Source organism: Bactrocera dorsalis, chromosome 3 (genome assembly GCF_023373825.1).
Source record: "Bactrocera dorsalis isolate Fly_Bdor chromosome 3, ASM2337382v1, whole genome shotgun sequence".
Lineage (NCBI taxonomy): Eukaryota > Metazoa > Arthropoda > Insecta > Diptera > Tephritidae > Bactrocera > Bactrocera dorsalis.
This window is the reverse complement of record NC_064305.1, coordinates 6094081-6113390: the sequence shown is the minus strand read 5'-3', so window position 1 is coordinate 6113390 and position 19310 is coordinate 6094081. Positions and strand designations below refer to the sequence as shown.

The 19310-nt window shown below is 33.5% G+C and overlaps 1 protein-coding gene across 8 annotated transcripts in view; it reads left to right on the top strand.

Moving 5' to 3' along the window:
• Positions 1-15770, top strand: part of LOC105228420 (protein unzipped) — a 100294-nt gene extending 84524 nt beyond the window's left edge. For all 8 annotated transcript variants that reach the window (XM_049453627.1, XM_049453630.1, XM_049453631.1 and 5 more), the window contains 3 exons: positions 12802-13714; positions 13853-14202; positions 14259-15770. In XM_049453627.1, coding sequence (XP_049309584.1) covers positions 12967-13714; positions 13853-14202; positions 14259-14681 — 1521 coding nt within the window. In that variant the 5' untranslated portion in view covers positions 12802-12966 and the 3' untranslated portion in view covers positions 14682-15770. The remainder of the gene's footprint in view (positions 1-12801; positions 13715-13852; positions 14203-14258) is intronic.
• The last annotated feature ends 3540 nt before the right edge of the window (positions 15771-19310 follow it).

The window sequence follows — 19310 nt, the reverse complement described above, 5'->3', positions numbered from 1 at the left end:
TTCTCACGTTTTTTAGCGAAAAAAAATGTATCTTCAGTTTAGGTATGTGTCTTCGCTAGAATGATTTACTGAGCACCTAAATGTAGGCAATATGTCTATTATTTTAATGAATTGACATGCTTATATGATTATTTAGGAGTTTTTTTTTGTGAATTTTTGAATATAGTATAAATATATATAAAAGTATAAAATTAAAGATTATTACTTTTTTAATTTTAATTTTTTATAATTAAATTTTTTTTATTAATTTTTAATGATGCTTAAAAATATAATTCATTGAATTATTATACAAAAATTTAAATAAAAAAAAAATTAATTATAACAAAATTTTTTTCCAAAATTATGGAAATTATTTTTATAATTAAATATAATTAATTATAATTTAAGAATTATAATTTCTTTTAAATTCAAAGTTTAAAAATTAATTAATTTTGAATTATTTTATTTTCACTTTATGTGTATATATAGTATACACACTTATATACATATGCCCATCAAACATGCGATTACGCCTCTTTTATTTTTGATGCTTCAGAAACCAGCTCGTCTCGAATTGAAGTTTACACATTTTTTTTAACAAAAAACCTTCTATCCCTATAATGCACGTTTATTAATGATTTTTTATGCCTTCCGGTAACTCTCCCCTGACACCCTGTTGCATGCAAAACTTAAGTGTTGAAGTTCATTGATAATTCACGAGCATTACATTGTTGCATGTATTTATAAATATAATATTCTCAATGCCGCTTTATTGGATCGTTTAAATTTCCTGCCGCTCTCCCCCATACACACATTTTCTCATCACTTATTGAATTTACCTACCATAAGCCGCTCCAAACAAAAATTCGGATGTTGACTTTATGACTTTGACAGCATTTAGGGTCAACAGCGGCAAATTGGTCAAGTGACTGCAATGCATACCCGCATATAAATAACTACAAATGCACATACATGCATACATCCATACATACATACATACACACATGCACATACTTAAATTTGATATTTTGAGTGCATTCAAAGTCCATTAAGAATTATGTGAATATGCGCTCATTAATGTGAGATTATGTGCGGAGTTCTTGTGCTTTGTGTGTGTGAGAGTGGCTTTAATTGTATTAATGTGTGCATGTATATATACTTAAAACATAAGTGACACATTTGTGTAAATGTATAAAAATATATAAAAAGTGTAATTGCCACTGTAATCGCCTGATTGTTCGCTCCTACCAGCATATATCTTTGTGCTTGTGTATAAAAATACTTTTTTTAACTTGCCAAGTTCACTGACCTTAAATACCGTAATTATGTGACAAACTTATGTAATTAACTCCCCGTTTTACGCGCTTAAATGGAGAAATGCTTTTAGTGTTCACCACTGTTAACAGATTTTTAGAAGGCAATATACCTAGGAGTGTAGAGTAAAACGTTTTTTTTTTGAAAAGAGCAAATTTGGAATTTATTTATTATTTATAAAGCGTCAATGTAAAAAATTACGATTTTATTAATTTTGTAGAACATCCGAAAGCCAACAATGCACCTTACGCGAAACAATTTATTTCTTCTCTATTTTGAGTGTTTCCAAGAACTTGATTAAGTTCCACTAATATCTATAATCGAAGTTTGTTTAACTCCAACTAGTTTTGGTTTTCCTTATACGAGTATGGTTCCAAAACATACCAAATATTTCGAAATTCGTACAGAACTCTCTCAATCAAAATCTAAACAATCAACATCTGCTACCACCGAGTTTAGCATCAGTTTTATAGTTGCCTGTGAGATCAACCCTTTAATTGCTAAAACCAATTTGTTGTTTTCTGAGTAAAAAAAAAGAATTAACTGTAAATAATTGATTGTTACCAATTTATATTCATTACATTTAGATTACATTAAAATACTATTACAAATAAAATATAATTGTTTAATTAAGCCAGATTTTAGATGTACGTTAGCAATTAAGAGCTGAGAAAATTTAAAAATGATTTATTGCAACAACTCATATACATACATACATACATATGTATATACTTCTATGAAAGTGCTTTTCCTAGTACATGTGTCTACATTTATAGGTTAGAGCGAGTGTATTCTCATTTCATTGAGTGCAGCCACAATGGTATTAAATCACAAGAAATGCACAAACATACACATATGCATATGTACTCACAGCAACTCTCTTGATATTTACACTGCATTACAAAGTTTAATATCTCAAATGCACTGCAGTATCACTCAAAAGTCTATACATTGGTTATGGACATACATACATACATATAAGTTTATATATTAGAGTGGGTAATTTTTTTCATATTTTTATATTAGGGTGGGGGAAAAATGTTTTTGTTTAAATTTTTTCTTAGATACCCCAAAAATATCGTCCAAAATGACAAAAAAATTAGCTTTATATATTAAGGTGGGTAAATTTTTTTCAAATATTTTAATATTAGGGTGGGTGAATTGTTTTTGTTTAAACGTTTTCTTAGATACCATGAAAATATTGTCCGAAATGACAAAAAAATCTGGTTCATATATTAGGGTGAGCAAACTTTTTTCATATTTTTGAATATGAGGGTGTGAAAATTTTTTTAATTTTTCTTTGCTAACGTGGCAGTATTGTTCGAAATGACGAACAAAAAATCTGTTAAAGCTTAAGCTCTTAATAATAATATTTTAAGTTGACCTATTGTGTTTTTTTGATTTCCCGAAAAATAATTAATTTTTTATAATAAAAGAATTTGATTTATTTTTTTTTGTACTGTATGATATTTCCTATGAATATTTGGAATAAAAACAAAAAAATCACAAAAAGTAAAATATTTATGATTTGGAAGAAAAAAGTTTGTAAAAATATAAAAATTTATTTAGATAATAATTTATGATTTGTCAATAAAATCATTAAGGATTAAACTTAAAATTTTTAAATAAAACAAGAAAATTAAAAGTTTTTTTTTAAATAAAATAAAATTTTGGGCTACCCTAATATTCGTATTCATACCTTAAACTGTTCGATTTTTTCAAATACAAAACAAAATAAAAAACAAGAAAATTAAGAGTTTTCTTCGAAATTAAATTAAACATTTTGCATTTTGGTCCTCCCTAATGTTCATACAAATAGAAAAGTGCACGATATTTTCAAGCAAACAAAAAAATTTAAATAAAACAAGAAAATTAAAAGTATTTTTTGAAAGTAAAATAAAAATTTTGGTCCACCCTAATATTCGTATATATGTACATATACCTCAAAGCGCACAATATTTTCAAGCGAACAAAGCAAATTAAAATAAATCAAAAGAGTTAGAATTTAAATAAAAAATAAATTACAATTTTTTATAGCCCACCCTAATACTCGTATATATGCCTCAAATACTTGTATATTGCATTTGCCATGCAACGGGCAGTCAAGTGATGCCCTGGCACCCTGGAGGAGTGTCACAAGATTTATGAGCATAGTACGGCCGAGTGAAAGGTCTGCGGGCGGAATGCCACATACTATATGCAACATACATACATAGGTACATACATTGGTACATATGTACACATATCCACATATAACAATTTATGTAAATTGTAAAATATATTATAGTGTTAATAACAACAACAATCATGAAAATGAACAGTAATATTAATAACGGCAATAAAACAACAATAACGGTACGCTGCAACTATAACAAAAACAACAAAAATGGCGTTAAATGTGCTGCTACAACAAACACTTTTTGTGCACCACTGCCTGCCACTGCGCCAGCTGCTGCTGCTGCCACTGTTGCACTGTTGCAACGCCCGCTGCAAACTCGCATTTAATTGAGCTCCATTGAACTGTGACCCTCATCGTTGATTCGTGGTTATGACCAAACGCTGCCAGGCAGCAATACTCTACACTTTACTACACACACACATCTATATGTGCATCCGCGCACCGAAATTTATAACGTCCATTTGCTGCACTGCCGTTATCCGCTGTTGAAAATCTCGCGCATTTTGCAATCGCTGTCGCATCTCTCGTGAGGCACATGCAACACATTTGCCGCTTTGTTGTTATTTTCGTTTATTTTGGTAGGTTTGTTGTAATTTTTATTGTGGGTATATCCCCCACAATAGTTTCTCAAGCCATGCGCGCGCACAAGTTTGTGGCAGGCGACATTACTTGCAACTTGCTGTGCATTTGTGAGTGTAAGTATGTGTGTGTGTGTGCGTGGAATTTAACTGCTGCTATAATTTATGTTGATTATTTTTGGTTAATATTTCTGTGCTGCCACTGATATGACTTTTCTACTTGCTTGCTTAAACGTCTTTTGGGGTCCACAAGTACAGCAAGCCAATTTGTTGATTCACTTTAAAAGGTCGGACTGCCTTTTTAGGCAATGTTGTCGGTTTTTAGAGATTTTCAGGTCATTCGAAAAATATTATTTATATATGAGGTCAAGTAGACAGATATTCCAGACAGTGCCTCCAAGAATGGATCCACCAGCGACGAATCAAAGTTGAAGTATACTTTTTTCTCACACTTATGGTGCTTTCCGCTCGACCCTACCGAGCATTATTGCTTCGCTATGTGGGCCCTTGAAAAGCTCCAAGAAGATCTGACGTTTTTGAGCCAAATTTTGTTCAGAAATGAGGCCCATTTCTGGTCCGATGGATATGCAAACAAGCAAAATTGCCGTAGTTGAGACGTAGAGCAACCTGAAGAGATTCTAGAGCTGGTGGGGTTGGTGAAATCAACTGTCTGTATTTCATCAAAAATGTTGGCGGTGAGAACGTAACCAGGACCGCCACATATGCAGCCATGACATCTCTGAGGAAGTTAACATTCATTATCTAACGGTTTTGAAACATTTAAAAAAGGCTGGCTACAAAAAGAAGCTCGATGTTTGGTTACCACGTGAATTGTCTGTGAAAAATTTAACGGACCGAATTAATAGCAGCGATTCTTTGCTGAAATGAAATAAAAGTGGATCAAAGACGGCCATAACGTGCGAAAAATATCATGGTCCAAGCATGGTGAAGCTCAACAAATGGTCGCTAAGACAGGATTGACGCCTGAGTACTTGGTGGGATTTGAAAGGAACCATCCACTATGAGCTGTCTCAGCCTGGTCGAACGTTTGATTTTACATTTTACTGTCAACAACTGATGAGATTGAAGCAAGCAATTGAAAAAAACGGCCAGAACTGATCAATAGAAAGCGCTTCGTCTTTCATCAGGACAACGCTAGACCACACACATCCTTGATGACTCGGCAAAAACTGGCAGAACTTGATTGGGAAGTTATGATGCAGCCATCATATAGCCCTGACCATGCACCATGGGACTACCATTTGTTTCGGTCAATACAGAACTCCTTTAATGGAGTAAATTTGGCTTCAAGAGAAGCCTGTGTTAATTAATTGTCGCAGTTTTTCGCCGAAAACCCAGAACAGTTGTACACTGACGGAAAAATGTCTCTAGCGGAAAAGTGGTCGACCAAAACGGTCATATTTGGTTCTTTAAAGTTCATTATAAATATAAAAATATATAAGTTAAAGTTTGATTAGAATACGAAAATACTTTTTCGACTACCCAATATTTTACTACTTTCTCATTTGTAGATATAAATTTATCGAGATTACTGCTTGCATTAACCCGTAGCTGTGAACAAAGTCGCTCTAATTTTTTCGAGCGCAGTAAAATAATACTTAGACTTATTCACATTTTTTAGGATTCATTACTTCTCACCCCTGAATGCTGAATATTTACCCTTCTTTTCCTGAAAAGAAACAAAAAATCAAAAATATTTTTTTTTGTTGCCATTATAAATTAAGTCAATTATAAATGAGCTCCCAACACCACACAGTGTTGCATTTGGTGCATATTTTCTTTGGAATGCGCCACAGTCAACTAGAATTGTCTTAAGCTAAAGAACATGCTTGAGTACTTATTTACATGCGTATTGTTGCTGTAATTTTTAATTTATGGCGCTGTAACTTTGAAGTTATTTTTAGCAACCAACCCAGAGTTCTGCTGTAAGACTAACTTTTGTGGAGGCGATCACTAGCCAGATATGTAATTTAATAACGAAAAAATACAATATTAATTTTCATTAGCAACATACACTTTGAGAAACTCAATTAACCATTTTGTAATATAAAAATAATTATTTGTGCAACCTTTTCTCGTAAAGGCGAAACTTAAAGCTCGAGTTTTTACTATATAAGATCAATTAGCTCGAAGCCAGACAAGTCGTCTTAACTCTTCAAAGCCTGCACTATATTTTTGTGGAAGCTAACACAGATGTGAACTCGTTTGGCAAGCGAGGGTCTAAGTATTTTGTTGGACAGACAAAATTAGTTAAGTTTAGGAAATCAGGAATTGGCTTACCTAATTAGCCAAGGAAAGATATGTGAAATACTGAATAGATTCTATTCTATTCATGTTTTTAGCGAAGTCCGGCGTTATCGGCATCACATAACTTTACTCGTTGGTAGGATATAAAGAACGAACTCCCATTGAAAAAAGTTAAACTGCACTAAAAACATAATATTTTCCGATCTGAAACTATTTCTTGTTCCTTTCGCGACTTTAAGCTTTACCCTAAACTCGAATAACTAGGTTAGCAGGGATATGAGATTCTATAGAAATTTATGTCGCCGAACTTATAGGAAATTATTAATAGATATCGGCCTTATCACGGTTCTTTAACACACTTTACCACTCGTATTTGATATACTATATATATAGATTAGCCAAGCTAGTTTTCACAGCCTGGGGTCTATGTTTTCACCGGTATCTAGAGTCGAACCTTCGATCCGAGCTTCTTCTTTGGGATCAGCGCATTTGAAGAGAGCTCAGATATTTACTATAATACGAGTACTGATACTTACTACGTATTACATATTTTCTCAGCTGCACCATCTATCATAATATTCAGATGTGAAATAATTGACGACTTATTTCGCTTAATTTTTTTTTTAAGGAAATCTTTATTTGCTTAAAAATATTCGACTCTATTATTATTCTACATAAAAATAATATTTATTCTACTTATAGTATAAAAGTATATCTTACAACTCTAGAATCTGTTTCCAAAAAAAAATTTAATTGTTTTGTGACTCGCTTTAATTTAATGCCATCTTTCTGCCGTTTAAAACTTGGACCAGCCCGTTTTCCAGAAATTTCTTTGGCAAACAAACAAACACATAAGCAATGCAATTTAAAACCATCATAATACTGTCAATACGATTATTGCAGTGTCGCAAATAAGCAAGTAACACGCAAAAGTGCCGCACTCTAACGAATACCAAAATACACTGAAAAAATGTCGCATCGAATATTAAAGTACATTGAAAAAATTGGTTGACTTAACTTCCAAAAAAAAGTCAAATAAGAAAATGTTAACTGCGGTTGAACCGAAGCTACAATAGGCTTCACAGTTGAATTTGTCATAGCTTGAAAGAGTATAAAATGATCTTTATAGAGATTTTAATAGTTGACTTTGTATGGCAGCTATATGAAATAGTGATACAATCTGTACCATAGATTGGGAGATAGCCTTACATTAGACAAATATTTACGCCAAATTTAATGCAAATATTTCGTCAAATGAAAGAGTTTCCCATATAAGGACTTGAGTTTGATCATACAGTTTGTATGATAACCACATCATATAGTGGTCCGATCAGAACAATGTCTTCGGAGATTGTACCTTCTTCCTCTTGTCCATATACGGACTCAGCACAATTTCGTCAGAGATTTTATCGCTGTCTTGGAAAAATAATTCATGTTAAAATTCGTGAAGATATCTTCTCAAATAAAAAGGCAAGCACTTGATTCCGAAAGCTCAGTTTTTATGGCAGCTATATGCTATAATGCTTCGATATCAGCGGTTCCGACCATTACGCAGGCTTATAGCGAGAAAAAGTTGTATGCAAAATTTTAGAACTGAGGGACTAAGTACTAGACGTATGCTTAATCGGTTCAGGTAGACTTACCGATCATTCATATACAAATATATTTTATAGAAGAAACTTCTTGGCAAACTCAGGGTGTTTTTTTTTTCAATAAATAAAATGGCTTTTAACAGAAGCTCTTTACATGAACCTCTAAGATAACAGCAGCTCAGAAACTATAGAAACTGCTAAGTTAGGAGAGTTCTACAAGACTTTCTTAATTTAAAAACAATAATTTTACAATTCTTGGCCTAAATAGATGTTTGTTACATTTTTAAAAAATTTTTTATTAAAGTTTTGTTTTGTAAATTTTAATATATTTAGAATCTATTAAAAAAATAAAAAATAATAAAAATATTTCTCAGTGTATTTTTTACTAGCTCACTGTCTGGCTATCCACTGGCGCCTTAGTCCTTAAACAAACAAATTAATGACGCTCAGTCAGCAATGTTTACTACGAAATTTTACTCCTTTGTTAATACGGACACCCTTTACCCTGCTTAAGCGCTTAACATCCACACACACACACACACACTTATTTCCGCATTAGACATAATTGAATTTGCTCACTCAAACGCACCGAAGTAGACATACTTGTACGAATAGTCGAGTCGTACGAACACTGTAGACCGATATAGTAGTTTTGATTTGTAAAAATATTATTTATGGTATTAGTAACTGGTACATTTCGGTTAGGTTCGTTGAGAAGGAAATTTAGTATAACCAAATAACTTATAGCTTTCAAGTGTAAACTTCTTGTGGTTTATGTAGAATATACAGCCATATGTTATATTTTTACAAATTTATGTCTTATAGCTAAAGTCAGTCGAGATATATGTATGTATATTATTTTTATGGGCCTGATCTTGATCTGATAATTTCTATCGAAGAAAGACTTTAATATGATGGTCGGTAAGAAAAATGCTTGAAAAAGCAATAATTTATTAGAGCAACTTAAAAATGACGGACACAATTCGCAGATCCAACTTATTTATAGGTGAATATGTAAGGTTGAAAATACAGATATTCGCTTCTAGTGGCAGAAAACATTCCTGAAGTAATTTCGAGTCATTGTGCCGGGTTGACAGTCCTTGGTCGGATAGAAATCCGAATCCGTTCCGGTTACTTAGCCCCAACTCTCATGGGAACGGAAGCTTCTCTTCACTATCGTTGCCTTCCAGAAACCATAATAAGCTTGCTTGTCGCAAACCATAAGTGTCTCTTTTTGTACTACTCCAAGTCTAGTCCGTTTTTTTACTAGTGCCAGTCAAAACTCTTTATGCAACTGGGCAAAATTACTCTCGTCAGCTCACTGTCGAACAGGTTTCATCAAAAAATTGCTACGCCAGCACTTCGGTCTGTCATTGTATGAATATTTGACTGACTTGCTCGCCTAACTACACGAACAGGACATTCAATTTGTAGCGTTGGCATGTCCTGTGATGAAGTTTTGTTAGTTGATGTTGGTGTTGTTGTGGTAAGCACGCATGTTGCATGTCGTACAAGCATTTTGTACAATTCAGCACTTATATGTGTGTGTAAGTGTTTGCTGTGGCGCACCGGACATGAAAACCAGCTGATAAACAATGGCGCCGGCGTCTAATGAACACATTAAAACGCCTCAACTATTCGGGAGGTTTGGAGCTGGTGAGGTACATATTTTGAAAATTTTGATTGTTGTTTTTGGTTTGGTTGTTCTATTTACTTCTTTGTTGTTTTTGTTTTTGATTTTTGTTTTTGTTGTTGTTTTTTTTTTTGGTAGGCGCTTTGTTGTATGCGCAACTTCCGGTGTTTATAATCGACTTTTGGGAACAAGTGCTGAAGTTTTGTTGGATGCTTGTATGTATTAACAAGCATATATATGTATGGGTGTCATACAAAGTTACTGCCAATAGTCATTGGCAACTATTTTGCTATCAGCTTTTATATACTTTATATACATATTTGTATATACACATACATATACCTGTATGCAAGTGAGTTACTTTATTAATGAAGTCCATTAAGCGCTTCGTCGCCTTAACAAATGACTGCCTATCGTATGACATATCATACGTACTACACATACATATTTGCATTCATACATTCATACACATATATACATATACATATATACATATGTGTATGTACATAAATATTCGTATAAAAGTGTGCGTGTTTATACTCGTATTACCTATACATAAAAAGAAAAGCTATCATATTGGCTGAACACAGGTGGGCGCCATTGAAATCGTTACTTCATACAATGTATTGTCATATTGTCTCCATATAAGTATGTAGTTGTATTTGTGTGGCTGTATATGTCATAACACCTTCCTGGGGATTTGTCTGACATTGACGCAACTAATGATCAATGGCTATGGCTTGATTGACCAGCGCTCAGACAGGCCAACAATGACAATATACCAAACAATATGACACCTGCGCGACAATATAGCTTAAATACGAATATAGATGCACATATACATACAGATATATGTACATATATATATATTTTCAACTTCGGCTGTAATAAATGGAGACGATACTTGCACTATATGTGGCTATAAAAGTAGCTTTGTAGGCAATTATATAGCTTGTGGCGCCATAAATAGTAGGACGGCCATAAATTTTCCCTCTTTTTTGAACAGCTGTAACTTTTTTCGACTTCCGCGAATTTAATTTTTTTTTGGTTAAATGAAGCTTAAACTCTCACCTTTCCAACACTATATGGTGGTATAATACAATGTGATTGGTAGCACTGGAGTTATACGACTGCAACGACATCTATTAACAAAATATGAAAAGACTTTTTCGACTACGCAATATATACATCTATATACCTACATATTATACCTTTAAATATATTTAATAGTTTTTTATCAAAAAGTAAATAATTTACCAACACTGTCTTCTCATTATATTACTCTTCTCTACCCTGTTTCCTCGTTTGTAGCGGAAATCTCAATACTTTTCGTATACGTATGGTTTCACTATCTTGCTTCCTCTTACGCAGCCACTCTCCAACTCTTCAACTGATCCTTTTGTGCTATTTGCCTATAGTTGGATGTAATTTGTCGCTAGCAACTAGCAAAGGCCTTGTGTATTCCTACAATGCGGCACTCAAAAACTACTTATTCACTTAAGCATTCATAGCTACCATCCAACTGCAAAGCATCGCAGGATGGAGTAGTGGAAGCAGTAGAAGCACTACAATGCAACACTGCACACAATTACAACTTCTGTTGAGTTTTTGTGCCGTAAGTGTGGAGTGAAGTGCTTTTGTGGCATTTGCACAGATAATAATCTCTGAAATTGCACAATGCATCCTTTCAAAGTGAGGCATACCGAAAGTCGGATGTGTCGAAGTTTTAGCAGCTGTTTGATAGAATATACAGATTTAATAGCACTTGCAACATATAATTCTTATGGCTTATGGACCTTGTAAAGGAGAATTCATTGGCTCCTTAACAGTCAAGGTAAGTGTAGGCAGAGATCACGATAGTATGGAGATTAACCGCAACGAAAGGTTCGGGTGCTACCATATTGGTGGTTGCTGCGGAGCGAGCGAACTCATCAGCCAGTTCACTTACGGCTATACCTTTGTGACCGGTCACCCAGATAAGGTCCACTTGATTACGATTTTATAGACTGTTTATCCGTTCTATACACTGCTGCACCAAAAGCGATTTGATCTCGTACGCAGAGATCGCTTTGGGTGCCGCTTGACTGTCGCTGAGGATGACTACTATACATTAATTGCGATAGTTGCGTTGGAGATTTATCCATACACACTGACTTACAGCAGAGACCTTTGTTTGGAATACGCTCAGAAAACTTCTCACAGGTACGAAGAGTTTAGTCCTGCAACTCCTGCCCCAATTCATTTCGAAGTTTTCCAGCCGTCACTGTACCACTTGATTGTACAATCCCTAAGCTAGTACGGTATTTGACCATACATATTAGTCATCAGCCTCTCTTCTCGCAAGGATTAGGATTCTAAGTCCAAGCAGGGAGCGGAGTCTCGTAAACGGGACGATAGTCGTCTTCGAGGGGTTAATGTTCAGTTCAACCCCTAAAGGCTTAATACTTTCTCTATAGAGCGGAGGAAGAAACTCTCAATTAGTTCTTGGTTGAGGTCTTTAAAAGTTTTACGACGTTTTTTGAGCTCTTACTAAATTTGACGAGAATATTTTTCATGTTGGAACTTCGCAATAAAGTTTTCTGTCGATAATTGAGTTTTTTTATGATGAACCGAAGGCAGTTCATATATGTAAATAGCTCCTCTAGAATTTTTAGTATGACCAATTTTGTGTTAAGCTTTGCTTTGGGGTTTCAAAAAGGGTAGGAAACCCAACAAATAACCACGTGATGCTAAAATAAAGTTTCATATCCGTCGCTTGCTTTCAAAGCAACAATTTAAGCATTTTCGGTGAGAAATAAAGCTCGCTCGAAACTGATATGCCATTTATAGATATATGTGTTTATATACATATGTACATATATCCTAATTGCGGTATCGATTACTAACCTAATGGCGTAGAATGAAATCAATTACTGGAATGCGATAAAAAATCGTTTTACATTAGTGTAACGAAAGCATTTCTATGGCTTTATTTAAGTGGGCAATTAAACAGGCATCGAAGAAAGGATAGATAGGAAAATGCGTCAACTTGACTTTTGGTTATGAAATGGGTATGTATTGGTTATCACACACCGAAACATAATTTGAGTTTTAGTTATAAACTGGTTATATATTGATTATTATAGTTGACAGCGATTTTCGATTTTTTTTTTCTGATGTTACACTGTTTTGTATTTTAGGTCACATTATATAGTATCAAGGTATCTTTTTCTTCTACGACACTATTAACCACTTCTCTCCTACTTCTTCCCTTTACAGCTTTCAATAATCAAGCAATCAATCAAAAGCATAGCATACGAGCAAAAACAACAATATAGTGAATTAAATTGAATTTGTCGTATCAACTTCCGCTCAAGCATAATCAGCATTACTTGAGTACCACAAACACAGAAACGCATACACACAGCGAAAGGACAGCGCACGATGTTAAGAAATAGCAGACAAAGCCAACAACTACAACCGAAATACAAAATGCAACACTGCTACACACTACTATTGACAGCCACGATACTGTTGGTGCATTTGATTGCACCCAGCAGTGCCTCGGTACATCCGGTGCTCACCTACACAAACGCTTCCACACAACTCGGCCAGCTGGTCACCTCCAGCACACTGGTCTGGGAGACATACGACCCCAAGGATACGAAACAGTTGCAATATGCGGTCGAGGGTGGCAAATACATAACCGAGGATGAACACTATCCGATCTATGTGTGTCGCGTGACCATCGAGGGTATCACCACCAGCGGCCACACGGAGAAGATACTGCAGTCGCATGTCTGCGTCGCAGCGCATTACAAGCACGGCAAATACGAACAGTTCGATGTGCTGGTGAATAAGGGACATCTCGGCAAGATTATGTGGAAGCATTGGCGTAAATTCAATGCTGGTATACCCATCGGCGCCATACGTATCGGTGAGGATGACTACATTGGGCGGCACAAGGCGCCAGCAAGCGGCGAGAGCGGCACTGAGCATTGGGGTGCGGACTACAACTTGGGCCGTTTGGATCCATTGGGTTTGGGTAAAATCAAGGTGATTGAGAATGGACGTGACAAGGACTATGATGAGGGTGAGGTGTTGGTGGAGACAGAGCCCTTCCGTTATGAGTTGAAAGACATCAAATTGGACAACATACGTTTGGATATGCGCGAGAACATAACCGATTTGGGTAAGTTGTGGGAATGAAGATTGATTGATTGGCATGGAGGTTGGAAGCTCGCTTCGTTTTCTAACCCTACAAGGATTCTAAATCTTTGAAGTTGTTAAAACTAATTATTTCTGTTTTCTAACCATGCCATAACTTCAGCTTCCAGCGTGTTGGCCAATCGTGGTGATATGTACGTACTGGTAGAGTCCGTGATGACTTACGAATTCGACTACATACAATACTGGGGCTCACATGAGGGCGTAGCACGCGGTTTACCCACCAAAGTCTATGAGAAAGATGTCAAAGTGCCCGTAGAAGTCAAGTGGGGCTTGAAGTATGTTGAGAAACGTTCCGAGACCAAATCAGTACATACAAAACTCTGGCCCGGCACCGCATTGAATGTCACGCTCAAGGGTAACTATGTCACGCTGGAAGCGCCCTACTCCGCCAAACTCTACGCCTTTTATTATGGCATTGAGGACAGCGTCTCACGCAAGATCTCAGCGGAGGTGAGTAGTTGAAGCTTGGTTTTAATACTTTTTCACAAAACTTAACATATTTGTAGGTGCGCAAGAGCTACTTGAAGGACGTTAAACTGGAATTCAGTCCTGTCTATTGGATTGAGAACGGCACCTTTGTGCCCACCACAACCACCACTTCAACTACATCCACTTCCACCACCACAAACCCCACAACCACCAGTCACGAGCCGGTGCCTATGCACGAACCGCCCGTAGTGCAAGTGAAAAACATCGGCGAAACGCACTCGGGTCCCGATTCGCTAGAGAAATCGCTGCATGATTCACCCATGAGTAATGAAATACCGAGCGATGTACCCGAGAATTTGGCCGCTGAGCAGCAAAAGCCCACTTTGGCTGGCATAGCGGTAACAGGCGGTGGTCAGCAATTGCAACAACAAATGTGGGCGCAGTTTGTAGCGCTGAGTGCGGTGACGCTGTGGGGTCTGCAGGCGCTGCGCAGCATTTAGAGCGACTGCTGAAGCGCCTGTAGCGGTGGCTGGCGGTGCGTTGGCAGCTGTGTTGATGGTTGGGGTGTGGCGAAGCTTTACAAGCGCGGTGGTGATTTATGGCCGTGGTGAAGCTTTATAGGCGTGGTGGAGCTTTATAGGCATGATAAAGCTTTGTAGACGTGGTGAAGCTTTGTAGGCGTGGTGAAGCTTTAAAGGCGTGGCGTTCTAGGCTTAAGTGATTTAAAATAGCATGTTGTATATGAGTTGCCAGCGTTCGCGCACTTACAGTTAGCGAGCGCGCAACTGTTTAGTTTTCGCTTACTCCTCCTATCTCTCTAACACTCTCTCTCTCACTATAAGTTATAGATTATGCTTCGTAAGCTTGTATTGTAATTTTAATCTCACTTTTTATTGTTTTTCCAAACATGTTTTGTTCGCTTCAGCTTTTTATACGTATTTGGTCAGCAAGGAAATATTTCAAGCATCAAAATCAAAAGCTTTGAGAGTAATGCGAAACAATAAGAATAATGCAAAGCGCAGGAAACACAATAAAATATGAAATTGATAAGAAAAATAATAAAAATATATTATAGCAAGAAAGATAAATAATAAACGATAAGTGAGCGGAAGTAAAAAGCGCGTGTTAAAAGCTCACGAAACAATTGTGAGAGCGAATATTAAAGAGAAATATGAAAATAGCATAGGAAAACACAATGCGTTGGGCATTCAATGAATTAAGTATAGATTTTAGCGTTTAGTGTTTAGTTGTTGTTGTACCTGTTTTAACCGTCTGCAAATTGTGTAGCGCCAGTAAATGTGAGCAAATCAGAGGAAAAGGCAAAAGCAGAAGCGAAAATGAGTTAAATAATTAATTGAAAAGAAAAACTGAAAATAAAAAGAGAAAAGCAGGAAGTAAATGAGAATTACAAAAACAAGCGAGCCAGTATATAATGTAATAAAAATACCAAAAAGCAAAAACAAAAAAGAAAAAAAAAAAAAACAAAAACAATAATTTAAAATAATAAAAAAGCAGCAAGAGCGCAGAAGCTAGTTTCGAAAATTTTCAATTTCGTCGACGGTTTGGATAGGCTAAAAATAAATAAATAACGGTAAAAATACATATAGGGAAATGATGAGCAGCGTCTGCATCAGGAAGCGGATAGTGTATTTGTATTTATTTACGAAATTAGCGCTAAGTTATATTACTGTATTATTACTGTACATTATACACACACTTACATATACATATATACATAGTAGTAATAAAGAAGAAGCAAGAGGAATGATATAAAAATTATTATGATAAATTTAAAAATTAATAATAAAAAATGTTATAATAAATTTTAAAATTATTATAATTAATAAGAAAAAAATTTTATTTAAAAAAATTTAAAAACATTATAACAAATTCAAAAATGTTGTAATAATTTTTAGAAATATTGTAATAAATTTAAAAAAATATTATAATAAATTTTAAAAATTTTATGATCAATTTTAAAATAAAATTTAAAAATATTATAATATATTTAGAAATTATTATAATATAATTCAAAATTATTATATTGGATTTAAAAATTATCTTAATAAATTTAAAACCTGTTATTATCAATTTTAAAAAATTTTAATAAATTTAAATATTTTGATAACAAATTTGGAAAATATTATAATAAATTTAAAAATTATTATAATAAATTTTAAGAATGTTTTAATTAATTTAAAAATAATTATAATAAATTTGGAAAATATTATAATAAATTTAAAAATTATTATAATAAATTTAAAAGTATTATAATAAATTTAAAAATTATTTTAATAACTTAAAAATATATTATATTATTTTTACAATTTTTTAAATTTTTATTATAACAAATTTAAAAAATATTATAATAAATTAAAAAAAAAAAAATTATAACATAAAAAGAAATATTTTCCTTTAAAAAATTTCTTTCCTGCAAAAAATGTATTTCCACAGCGCTATATTTGCTTTATGTGTATGTATATATTTAATTTTCTGCAATAACACAGTTATTTTTTGCGCAAAATTATTTGACAAATTGTATATCTATTATCTATTAGCTGTATCAATTTATAAAAATTTAAATGATAATTGTTTACAACATATTTTAATTAAATGTACTAAGCAACAACATTCCTTGAATTTATGAAATTTATACAAATAAAACGATAATTTTATTCAAAAAAAATAATTGCCACAAATAGTTATTTTAATTAAAAAACATTTAGTTAAAAACAAAAAAAAACAATAAATAATTTTTTGTAGAAAAAACAAAAAAAAAATTTTGAAGAAAACAAAAAAAAAATTTTTTTTTTTGAAAAAAAAAAAATAAATAATAAATAATTTGCAATTATAATTAAAAAAAATGTTACGACACCTGGTCCATAAATAAACTAATTTTTGAAAAGTCGGATGCTGCTACAAATTTATTACACAGGCTCAAAAACACTGAAAGCATTAGAACTTTTATAGAACAGTGCAGAAGCTTCTGGAAATTATAATAAAATTAAGAAATCCATTAAAGTTTGAGGTTATGTGAAAAAAGTCCTTATACAAAAATTACAGATCTTTTCATTAGCTACAATATTGCCATATAACTTTTTTCTATAGGACTCGTAGCATTGCCGGAAAACGTGATAAACCGTCTTTAACACTTAAAATTTCAGCGATACCCCAACACTTCCTTTTCTTAAACTCAAATCGCCCATAAATCATTTTTCATTTATTGTTTGTAATTTTATCTTTCGTTTCCTATAAATTTCAAAATACCATGACTCTTTCTAAAAATATTTACACCTTAATCATACACTCTATGAACGGAGTTTAAGAAAAAATCAAATTACCAATATTTTCAATCAAATATTAAACGCAACTTTTTAATGAAAACATATTTTTAAAACATACAAAAGTTATAAATTTCATAAATTTGGGTTTACTAAATACCTAACCTTAAAAATATATATAGAAACGGCACATTATTACATTTTTTTTTAAAGAAAATGAGTCTGAGAGCTAAAAACAGTTTAAAAATCAAAATTTTCTAAAATCGACTTAACGAGTTTTACATGTAATCTAACCTTACACCTAAAAACAGCATAAACGTAGCTAAAATCTTATAGTAAATAACTCAAAATGCTAACAAATCTGCAACTAAATAAATAAATATTAATAAATCAAGAAATATTTGATATTATCATTTTGAAAATAATTTTTAAAAATTATTTGTAAATTATTTAATTTTAATATGTATTTTAATTTTATGATAATATAAATATGTTAAAAAAATAAAAATAAAAAAATCTTTAAATATTCCATTTAGTGGAGTTTTTTAAGGGATGATTCATTAAGTCATGCATAGACCAGTTTTGGTCCTTTGCATTACCAGCTAGAGTTCAGTTGCAGAGGAGTAGTAATCCTTTAGGATGCCTGCGCTTGACGCAGATTTTAATAGCTTTTTTCGAATGCTTAAAATCATATATTTTTTTCATAAATTTAGTACACTCCTAAACAATTTTTCAATTTTTTTTTACCAAATCACGCTTTAGAAAGTGCACACCACCAAATTGGCGGTCATTAAAAGCAATTACGGGGTCATAAAATTTAATAAAGTCGGCATTACATACAAGAAAGAACAGAAGAATTTATATATATGTATATACTAACTAGAATTCGGTAGTAAGTTTTTATATGTACAATGTTTCGGTTAGTGTAAAAGCTAAGAATTTTTATTGGTTACATTAGACCATACTTGAAAAAACTGAAGACCTTTCAAGGCAACTCGAATGTAGCACCTAATAATTTATATGAAATTTGTGTATATGTATGAGTGCATAACTATTCTAATAGCTAGTAAAAGCGCCAGCGAGACTGTAATTTACTTTCAAATAGACAATTTTATGCTTTTCGTCTAATAACCTTCACCTTCTTTGGCGAGCCATTGAAATATAAAATGGGATTCACAATGTCGGTCAAAATTTAGGCTTACACAGTCGGCAGTATATAACGATTACAAAACAGTACAAACATACATGTATGTATGTATGCACCATGTAACTATATTCACAGTGTCTCCACTACCAGTTTGTCTATAAAGCAGCGAATTCGTATTTGCCACACGTACTTTCTAATGAACCCTTTACAAAACGCTGTGAGTTCTGCACCTGCATGCGTGAGTAAGTCGGTCAATTGTTGAAACCGGCTGCGTTTCTACTGTGACCATAAAAGGCTGGTGCTGCGTCTCGGCAAGCCAATAAATGTATATATAATTTCAATCTTGTTTCATCAAAAATGTCTAATGCGCCGCGGTTTTAGTGCTTGTCCAGTGATAATAAAATCTTGAAAAGCTTTGGCATACAAATTGATAATTGAAGAGATTTGTCTATTTGATTCCACAAAGTGACACCTCAGTGAATTTGAAATGTAACACATTGAGTCTGATGCCTATCTAAATTGGAGTTATAGTGAGCGACACTCCACACTAATTCCATATGTTGACGTTCTGATCGTGTTAAAGTGTTTAAATTCTATGAACATGAGGGGTTGAGTGATCGTAACAATGGAAGAAGTTAGCCTTACTTAAGATCAGATATTCCAGTCCTCGAAACACTTTTCATAAGCACTTTTTGGGATGG